Raw genomic sequence first — 11,313 nt, 5'->3', positions numbered from 1 at the left:
GTTGTTGTTGTTGTTGTTGTTTTTAATCATATAATTTGTCTTTCGAAGAATGTCAGGAAAGCTTTTTTGACCTTTGAGCCCACGTTAGGTGATAACGGTTCTTTTAGTATCTGTAGCCCCTATCACAACTATAATTACATTGTGTATGGAATTTATTAATACATGGTTCCATGTCCATCTCTTCTGCTAGACTTCTGCAGGCATGTGTGATTGGCTGGTTCATTACTGTATCCTCAGCAGTTCCATCAGGTAGATGCTCAACAAATATTGCTTAATGAACAAATGAATGAGGGACTCACTGACTCTAAGGAAAGTGTTCTAAGTCACTATTGACTCAGCAAAATCAATGTGATATTCAGTGGTATCAAGTCGATTATGTTGTAAAGCACCTAGAGAGCATATTATTCAAACATCCCTGAAGAGTATGCGTAGAGTTTTATAGTCATATTGGGTCTGAATATTAGCAATCAGAACCATCCCAGGCTTTTCTTGATGCATAGTCAGTATATTCAACTAACTGAGAATAAAATGGGAAAAAGATCTTTAATCATTTAACACTGCCTTTTGCCATTATTTTGCCTACTGCATATTTAAAGCTGTTTATTTCATATTTTTTGCATTCCATATATTTTGGAGCAAATCTGATGTTACAGTGATGCTTAACAGTAAGATCATGAAATCCTCAAAATCAAGCTTATTTTCTGTATGCTCATCAAGTTCGGAAAGGAGGTCTTTGTATTTTGGTTTGGTTTCTTGTCCCTGTAAGAAAAACAAAAAAAAAGTAAAAACCTAACTCACTATGCCACCTTGGTTTTACAGATAATAAGCAATAATCAGCATGTTTGTAATAAATGTCAAGTTTCTATCAGTGCTACTAGTTGAGCAGTGTTAATCCTTTCATGGGTTATCTCATTGAATCCTCCCAGTGACCTTATTGAATACAATCATTATCCCCACTCTACATATGCACTATCAGAGACTCAATGAGATTTAAGTAACTTTCCCTGAGCTAGGCAGCTACCGATTTAGAGACAGATTCAAAGCCTAGGCTACCAAGTTCAAAGTCTTAACTGCTAAGCTATCCCTAGCAAAGGATAGCTTATCTACAAACACAGAGAGTGTTATGTTTTCAGATTTTCAAAATATAATCTCTTAGTATGGGATTTATACAGTATACTGAACAATTAGGTAATCTAGCAATATGGAATAAACTATGATAAAAGAAAATATGTGTGTTCGAAGATTGTTCAGCATTTAGTCTGATCGCAAATCAAATTCAAGTTCACAGTCCTCATAAATGGATTGAAGGAAAACATGTGCATAATACATAAATGGAGAGACTTTTCAGTTTCCTACCAGAGCTTGTGAAATATCTTCCCAAGTGGCATTAAAAATGTTAAGATCATTTGAATCACTGTTATACAGAGCTATGTTTGCATTTAGCTCAACCCCAAATGGTCACCCATGTGCTAGATGTAAAAAAGCATCACAGCAAGGACTAAGGCACATGATGAATGATGACACATTCTTATTACAGGCTTAGACCATTTTTGTTTCTCTTAGGCTGGTTTCCCTCAAGAGGTCACACCTCCCAGTGGGGGCTAAAGTTGCTCTCCCAGCCCCTGTAAGAGAGCAGAATATGTCAAAGGGGTCGGATTCTGACGCAGAGATAGGAGCGCTTTACTAGTGAAACAGCACCCTTGCTTAAAGGTCAGAGATGGTGGTAGGTCTTTCTTCTTTTTCCTGAATAGTATTCTTAAAGCGTGGAGCTGACTGAGGTCCAGCTCTCTTGGGACCTGACCAGTCGTCTTTGCTTTTGTATGTTTTTAGCAGTTCTTTTAGGTGTTCGATTTTATTATACCTGACTGGTTATAGAGTGTTAACATCCCCCAGATTATGTTTAGGCTTATGAGGCCTCAGCCACAAGGTCAAGTTCAGTTTATCAGAGAACTTCACCTGGGGATTTAGGAGAAAGCCACCAGTAATGAAAAGGTCTCTGCAGTCTTTTGCTTTGACTCATATGTCAGGATCTGTCTTAGGGAATCTCAGGGAGCAGGGTGATTGGTCCAACGCAGCATTCTGACTTTACTCAGATGCTTACTCAGTGAAGTCATGCTATCACTGTTGATGCTGAGACTGCCCCCAGATGAACTGTCACCTGGAGAATGTTTTCTGCTTTCTGATGGCCTTCATCTCAAGTAGAAGGCAGGATTGTATAGAAGCATGGGTGTGTCTGCTGCTAGAAATCTGAAAACTGGCTGCATTTCTCAGGTTTCACCTACACTGAGGGACATGAGGCTAAAGGTGTCTTTCTTAATGATGTTGATTTTAAGTTTTTTCCTCTGGTGTTCTCTGAGGGATGATGGGTTACGTCAGGGTCCTCATTTTCAGCTTTGTTAAATGCTCCCTGAGGATATGCCAGGCAGCCCGGTGCAGGGTCCTTTTTCCCTCTGAGATTTGTCATTTCTTTTGGCCTCTGATGCAGGCAAATATAGGATTTATTCACCTATCCTCTCTTTAAAGACTCCCCAGAACTTTTATTTTTTGTCAATTTTCGCCTGATATTTCTAGCTGAAAAAAATAGCTTTTCTTAAATTATTTTATTTAAAAAATAATACGTGTTTAATATTGGACATTTAAAAATATTTTAAAAAGGAGAATATAAAAATAACCCTTTACTCCATTACCCAAAGGTAGCTAATTATTATCAACATTTCTTTCCAATTGTTTTTCTGAATTATCACATTGTAGTATTTACCTCTCTTTCTGTCTCTTTCTGTCTGTCTCTCTCTCTCACACACATACACATGCACATACACATACACTCTTTTTTAACTTATTGAAGAATAATTGATAAATGTAATTGTATATATTTAAAGTGTACAATGTGATGATTTGATGTACATATACATCATGGAATGATTATCGAAATTAAGATAATTAACATATCCATCATCTCACATAGTTATCTTTTTTTTTCTGTGTGATCAGAAAGCTTGAAATCTACTCTCGGCAACTTTCGGGTATATAATACCATATTATTCACTATAGTCAACATGATGTACATAAGATCCTCAGAACTTATCCTTCTTACGACTGAAAATTTATACCCTTTGCTCTTATCACTCCACTACTGCCTCTTCCCAAACTCTGGCAACTACCATTCTATTCTCTGCTTCTATAAAATAGCTCTTAAAAACAAAAAAACAAACAAACAAAAAACAAAAAAAACACTTATGTGTTGGATCTAAAAAAAAGCCAATTTCACACACGCTCTTTTGAAATAATCATAGATTCACAGGAAGTTCTACCTGTGACCTAACTCCCCCAGTGGATGACACCTTATGTAACTCTAGTGTGCTAAAATCATTCTTTAGATTTCAGATATACTTTAATTTTCCAGGAGCTCTTCTTTGACCCCCTGCCCCAAATGGTCCTTCTGTTTTACTCTTTCACTGCATGCTCTACTATTTCACCATTTTTTGAATATTTCTAATTATTTTTTTCAGCATATCTCTCTACTCGGATAGATTGTTAGCTTGTTTATTGCATTAAATCCTGTGCTCAGCTCATCTCCTGATATATGGTAGGTGTTCAATAAATAAATACTGTTAATTCTCTTACCTCTGTGAAATTCTTAAATTGAGTTTGCAGCAGATTTTTGACAGTAGCTTTTTCAAGTTTACCATCAGGGTCAGAAGAATTTCTGAAAATCAGAGCAGTAGTGGTGATGGCTTTTTCCAGATCTGAGCCCTTCCTCAGAGCTGTGAGAGAAGAAATGCACAATGACACATCTGAGGTTAGAAATAATCTTTCCCTATAGTCTTTAAGGGAACTGTGCAGAGCAGGGCTGGAAAGTGTCTGTCAATGTGGCTCTGTCATTGGGCTATTTGCTCCCTACTGGGAGTGGGATGTGGGGTGTCTGACTCTGGACCTTTATTTAATGGAGAACAAAAAATCTTTCAGGAGCAATTAGAATTAGTAGAATTAGGATGAAATACACCTATTTGCCATGTGACCTTGGAAAAAACCTCACCTCTCTAAGCTTGGGTTTTCTGACCTGTAAAATATTTATGGAGCACCTACTATTTGCTAGGTTCAGTCTCTGGCATTAAGGATACCTCATTGAATAAGCCCAAATCCTGCCATTATGAAGTTAATATTCTATGTAAGGCAGAGCATCACCTCATGACTGTGTGATAAAGGAGAATGACATCCAAGACCTTCGATGTCGTGATAGATAAGCGACCTCTTTGACTTACTGCCTCAAACACAGTGATCTCCTAGCTGGTTTAGGCGGTTTAAACTCCCTGAAGGGCGGTGCTAACTCATTCCTTTCCAGTGGGTAGCGCCAGCGAACACAGAGAACTAACTCACAAGATGCAGTGAAGAAAATGCCTTTGTTCTCTGTTCTCTCAGTCCCTACTACAGCCTCTATTGTAGAACTACTCAGATATTACAATTATTTTATGTATAACCAGCTTTCTCTCCAACTAGAATGCAAGCTCCACGAGGCCAAGGATCACTCCTTTTTTTACCAGTGATCAGCATAGAGGCCAGCTACAGAGTAGGTTCTAGTACATGCTGTTGAATGAATGAATAAGAAAAGAAAAAAGAAAAACAAAATCCCACAGCTTTCAGCCCATGTTACATGCAATAATTGTCAATCAAATATGCTGATGAGTTAGAATAATGTGACTTATCTATTGAGCAGTCACTAAGTTCCTGGTATTCTCCTAAGCAGCTCAGCACATAGAGGTGACAGAACCAGATGTGTCCTCTACCCTTATATATCTTATAATCTAGTGGAGAAATAAACAATAATCAAGAAGATATGTGTGTATACATACATATTTGTTTTACATATATTTTATAATTATTTATTTCTCCATATATATAATATGCATATTTGCACCTTACGATGTATGAGGCAAAGAAGGCACAGGGACAGAAAAAAATGGAAAACTACAGAGTAGGTCTGAGAGGAAAACTACTTAGACAGGTGGTCTTAGAGTCTTCTGTAAGGAGATTAATATTTAAGCTAAGACTCAGGATGAGAAGAAGCCTGTGTTGTAAAAGGGTGTGGGGTCAGGCGGAGGTTAAGGTTGTATGGTGTGTTCCAGGATCAGGGAGCAGTAGATGAAAAGGCTCAGATCAGCAGTCATGCTCTGTATGCCAGATTAGAAGGAGTCTCAGGTCAGTTGGAGGAGCTGAGAGGAGACAGTGTGACTGGAGTCTAGGAGCTGGAAGGGTGTTGGATTAAGAAAGGTAGGCAGAGCTTGACTGTGCTGGGTTCACAGACCATGGAAAGGAATCAAGAAAGGCATTGCAGAGTTTTAAGCATTTTTTTTTTTTTCAATTGAAGATGAGAAAGAAGGGCAAGAGTTAAGAAGAGTGGATGAAAGAAGGCGTTTTTACTGTATTTCTGAGCAGGACTCAGGTTAAATGGCAACATTACAGTTTTTGTGTACATGAACATCTGCTAAGTGTCCTAGTCAATGCATTAGCATCTCTTCCAGTCACCTGAGGAAATGTGTGCCCTCTCCCTTCCTACATGCCATTTCTCCTACCATTTAGCCTGAAGCTCGAATCATTTGAACTTCTTGGCCTTGCAAATGAATGCCCCTTCCCATTGCCCCTCACTTGGGAGTAGTCTATTTGCTCCGAGCTAAGGCAAGTCAAGGACATGTGTGTATGCAGAAATCTGGTTGAAACAGAAAGTTGGAGCTGCTGTCTATGGTGCTTCTATTATGTGCCAGATACTTTAATGAATTGTATATTTAATTCTCATAACAACCATAGCAATTATTATACCATTTAATGCAGTAGTCCATGACATGAACATACCATAGTTTGTTTACCATTCACCCTTGAGAGACATTTGCATGGTTTATAGTTTTAGCTATTACAAATGAAGCTTGTATAAATATTTGTGTTTAGGTTACTGTACAAAACATGATTTTTTTTCCTTTGGAATAAATGTCCAAAAGTAAAGTTGCTGGGTCATATGATAAGCCCATGTTCTCTTTTTAAGAAACTATAACTGTTGTCCAGAGTGGATGTACCATTTTACAGTCCCATCAGCAATGTGTAAAAAATCCAGTTTTTTTCCATCCTTTCTCCTAGTCTTTGAATTGTCACTATTTTCGCCATTCTAATAGGTGTGTGGTGATACCTCAGTGTGATTTTAATTTGTATTTCCTAGTAGCTAGTGATGTCGAACAGCTTTTCATGTGCTTATTTGCCACCTGTTTATCTTCCTTGGTGAAATGTCTGTTCATGTCTGTTCATGAATTTTGCCCATTTTATAACCGAATTAAATTTTTTTTTGAAGTTTGAGAGTTCTGTAACTATTAAAGATTCATGCCTTTGATAGGATATGTGATTTGCAAATATTTTCCCTCAGTCTGTAAATTGTATTTTTTCCTCTTATTGGGGTCTTCAGAAGAGGAATTGTTTTTAATTTTTATGAAGTATAATTTTTCAAATTTTCTTCTTATGAAAAATTTGTTCTATATATAATTAAAAATGTTATAATTTCATGTTCTATATTTCAATCTCTGATCCATTTTGAGTTAATTTCTATATAAGGTATGAAAGTTAGATAGAGGTTCATTTTTCTTTTACCTGTGGATGACCAATTGCTCTAGCACCAACTGTTGAAAGCTCTATTCTTCTTTCATTGAATTGTTTGTATTTTTGTCAAAAATCAGTTGAGCATATTTGTGCGGATCAATTTCTAGGTCACCTATTCTGTTCCATTGATCTGTGGTCTAATCCTCTGTCATGGGTTTTGATTCCTGTAGCTATATGGTAAGTCTTAACATTGGGGAGAATGATTCCTGCCATTTTATTCTTTTACAAAATTATTTTGGCTATTCTAGGGCCTTTCTCTTTCTATATAAAGTTTAGGATATACCTGTTGTTTGTTCGTTTCTTTGTTTGCTTTTTAAAAACCCTTGCATTTTGATAGAAATTGCATTAAATGTAGGAAGCAATTTAGGGAGAATTAATGTTTTTACTACACTGACCCTTCCAGTGCATGAACACAGTATGTCTCTCCATCATTATATCATTTTAGAGATGAAGAAAGGAGATGATCTTTCTGAGGACACATTATTAATAAGTGGCAGAGCTTGAATTTGGATCTGGGTTGAAAACATAAGACTCATGAACACAGGAATTTTTTTTGCCTCTCTTGTGTTCTGTGGAAACTTCAGCACTTAGAACAATGCTTAGCACATAGTAGGCGCTTCACAAATAAATGTCTGCAAAATCTGTGTCCTCAACTTCTTATTCCTTGATTTCCTCTCTGTTTTCTGATCCTCATTCTCACTCTATGGCTGGTGCCTTACGTTCCCTGCTTCTGCCTGCTTGTCCAGTGGCTGCCCCTCCATCTAGCCTAGAATTCCAGCTTCAGAAAATTCCCTGCTTTTTGAATTCTATTTTTTGCTTTTCTCCTTTCACCCCTCTATCTTATCACTTCACCTCTGCCACATCTGGAAACCTGCATTTAGAATTGGGATTCTCTTCAATTATTCAAGATTTTCCTGCTCATAGAAATACAAACAAGTGGGCATATTTCTTTTAGCTCACATCTGCCTTTCCTGGGTGTATGTATTTGAAGTAGTAGGGTGCTATATGATAGCAACGTTGACTTTAAGTAGCTCAAGAATAAACTCTGTTAAAAAGTAATCTTGTCTTTAAGAAGCAAATTGTTTAAAGGAAACATCTTCATTCCTTAAGATATAAGTATCTCTTAATTTTGACCAGTTGATTTATTAATTGATAACCAAGAATAATTAGGGAGGGCTTAGTATGAGCTCCTTTACTGAGTCTGAGACTTCTCATGGGGGACAGTAACGTTGTGTCTTCTCGGCTGTGCCTTTCTGGCAAGGAAGAGGTGGATGGATTTCCAAGCTGTGAGTGAACTTGCAAATAAATGCTAGTTTGTTTATCATTATTTTTTACATACTATATGTACATAATTTTTATTTTAACATTTTATTTATTTATTTTCCCCCTTCCCCCTCCTCTCTCCCTTCTGGTAACCACTAGTCCATTGTCCATGTCCATGAGTCTCTGTTTGTTCTGTTCATTTGTTGTTTTTAGGTTTATATTCCACATATGTGATATCATGTGATTTTCAACCTTTTCTGTTTGGCTTATTTTGCTTAGTATGATTATGTCAAAGTCCAACCATGTTGTTGCAAATGGCAGTATTTCATCTCTTTTTATAGCTAAGTAATACAATTACATTGTATATCTGTACCACAGCTTCTTTAGCCAATCATCTATTGTAGGGCACTTCAGTTGCTTCCATGTCCTGGCCACTGTGAATAATGCTGCTATGAACATTGGTGTGCAAACATCTTTTCGAATATGAGTTTTCGAGTCTTTGGGGTAAATACCCAGTAGAGGGATTTCTGGATCATATCGTAGGTCAATTCTTAGTTTTTTTTGAGGAACCTCCATACCACTTTCCATAGTGGCCGTACCAATTTGCAGTCCCATCAGCAGTGTACGAGGGTTCCTATTTCTCCACATCTTCTCCAACATTTGTTATTACTTGTCTTGTTGTGAGATGTTATCACTTGTCCAGGTGTGAAATGGTATCTCATTGTGGTTTTGATTTGCATTTCCCTAATAGCTAGCTATGTCGAGTATCTTTTCATTTGTTGGCCATTTGTATGTCCTCTAGGGAGAAATGTTTTTTCAGGTCCTCTGCCCATTTTTTGATTGGATTGTTTGTTTTATTGTTGTTATTGAGTTGTATGAGTTCTTCGTATGTTTTGGATATTAGACCCTTATCAGAGGTGTCGCTTGCAAATATATTTTCCCATTCGGATGGTTGTCTCTTTACCTTGTTGACAGTTTCTTTTGCTAAGCAGAAGCTTTTTAGTTTGATGTAGTCCCATTCATTTATTTTTGCTCGTATTTCCCTTGCCTTTGAGGTCAAATTCATAAGATCTTTAAATCCAAGGTTCTTGAGTTTAGTTCTTATGTTTTCTTCTATGCATTTTATTGTTTCAGGTCTTATATGCAGGCCCTTAACCTATTTTGAGTTAATTTTGGTATGTGGTGATAGACAACAGTCTAGTTTCATTCTTTTGCAGATGGCTTTCCAGTTTTCCCAGCACTACTTATTGAAGAGGCTTTCCTTTTTCCACTGTATATTTTTGGTATTTTTGTCGAAAATTATTTGTCCATATAAATATGGGTTTATTTATGGACTCTCCATTCTATTCCACTGGTCCATGTGCCTATTTTTCTGCCAATACCATGCCGCTTTGATTACTGTCGCTTTGTAGCATAATTTGAAGTTGGGCAGAGTAATGCCGCCAGCCTCATTTTTTTTCCTCAGGATGGCTTTGGCTATTCAGGGTCTTTCATGCTTCCATATAAATCTAATGATTTTTTGTTCTATTTTTTTTAAAAAATGCCAATGGGATTTTGATGCAGATTACATTAAATCTGTATAATGCTTTAGTTAATAAGGTCATTTTGACTATATTGATTCTTCCAATCCAAGAACACGGAATATCTTTCCATTTCTTTGTATCTTCTTCAGTTTTTATTAATAGGCTCTTATAGTTTTCATTATATAGGTCCTTCACATGTTTCATTAGACTTATTCCTAGGTATTTTTTGTTGTTGTTGTTGCAATTGCAAAGGAATTATTTTTTCAACTTTTTTTTCTGACACTTCGTTATTAGAGTATAGGAACGCTATGGATTCTTGAGCATTGATTTTGTATCAAGGGATTTTACTGTATTTGCTTATTGTTTCTAGTAGTGTTCTTGTGGAGTCTTTAGGGTTTTCTATATAGAGAATCATGTCATCCACAAATAGTGACAGTCTGACTTCCTTATTTCCTATTTAGATGTCTTTTATGTCTTTCTCTTGTCTAATTGCATTCTCTAGGACCTCCAATGTTGTATTGAATAACAGTAGCAATAGTGGACAGGCTTGCCTTATTCCTGATCTTAGAGGGAAGGTTTTTAGTTTTTCATCATTAAGTATAATATTGGCTGAGGACTTGTCATATGTGGCCTTTATGATGTTAAGGTACTTTCCTTCTATACCAGTTTGGTGAAGTGTTTTGATTAGAAATGGGTGCTGTATCTTGTTGAAGGCTTTTTCTACATCTATTGCTATAATCATATGATTCTTATTTTTTAATTTATTTATGTGGTGTATCACATTAATTGATTTGCATATGTTGAACCATCCTTGTGCCCCTGGGATGAAACCCACTTGATCGTGGTGTATAATCTTTTTAATATGTTGCTGTATTCAGTTCGCTAGTATCTTATTTAGGATTTTTGCATCTGTGTTCATGAGAGATATTGGTCTATAGTTTTCTTTTTTTTGTGTTATCTTTACTAGGTTTTGGTATCGAGGTAATATTGGCCTCATAAAACTAGTTGGGAAGTATTGCCTCCTCTTTGATTTTTTGGAAGAGTTTGAGGAGAATAGGCATTAAATCTTCTTTGAATGTTTGGTAGAATTCACTGGAGAAGCCATCTGGTCCTGGACTTTTCCTTTTTGGTACATTTTTGATGATTGTTTCAATTTCCATACTGCTAATCGGTCTATTTAGATTTTCCAGTTCTTCTTGATTCCATCTAGGAAGATTGTATTTTTCTAAGTACTGGTCCATTTCTTCCATGTTATTAAATTTGGTGTTATATACTTTTTCATAGTATTCTTGTATGACCCTTTGTATTTCTGCAGTGTCTGTTGTAATTTCCCCTCTTTCGTCCCTGATTCTCTTTTTTGTTTAGTGAGTCTAGCCAGGGGTTTGTCAATTTTATTAACCTTCTCAAAGAACCAACTCTTTGTTACCTGTATTTTTTCTATTATTTTTTTGTTTGTTTGTTTTCAATTTCATTTATTTCTGCTCTAATTTTGACGATTTCTTTCCTTCTTCTGACTTTAGACTTCATTTGTTCTTCCTTTTTTAGTTTTTTAAGATGAAGTGTTAGGTTGTTATTTGGGCTCGTTCTTGTTTTTGGAGGTAGGCCTGTAATGATATGAATTTTCCTCTTATGACTGCTTTTGCTATGTCCCAAAAGTTTTGATATGTTGCACTATTCTTATCATTAGTTTCTATGTATCTCTTGATCTCCCTTTTTATTTCTTCTCCTATCCAGTTATTTTTCAGTAGTATGTTGTTTAATCTCCATTTATTTGTGGTTCTTTCCGCTTTCTTTTTACAGTTAATCTCTAGTTTCAGAGCATTATGATCAGAGAATATGGTTGATATGATTTCAACCCTCTTATATCTATTGAGACTATCTCTGTGTCCCA

General features: G+C 36.3%; 1 protein-coding gene across 1 annotated transcript in view; it reads right to left on the bottom strand.

Annotated features, from left to right (window-relative positions):
* Nucleotides 1-600: 600 nt before the first annotated feature.
* SNTN (sentan, cilia apical structure protein) overlaps nt 601-11,313 on the bottom strand; it is a 19,746-nt gene continuing 9,033 nt past the window's right edge. The window contains exons 3-4 of the mRNA XM_011358449.1: nt 3,625-3,764; nt 601-759 (exon numbers count right to left, since the gene is read on the bottom strand). Of these exons, the coding sequence (XP_011356751.1) occupies nt 601-759; nt 3,625-3,764 (299 nt within the window). The remainder of the gene's footprint in view (nt 760-3,624; nt 3,765-11,313) is intronic.

Source organism: Pteropus vampyrus, unplaced genomic scaffold (genome assembly GCF_000151845.1).
Source record: "Pteropus vampyrus isolate Shadow unplaced genomic scaffold, Pvam_2.0 Scaffold41, whole genome shotgun sequence".
NCBI classification, from domain to species: Eukaryota; Metazoa; Chordata; class Mammalia; order Chiroptera; family Pteropodidae; genus Pteropus; species Pteropus vampyrus.
This window is presented reverse-complemented; position numbering and strand designations above follow the sequence as displayed.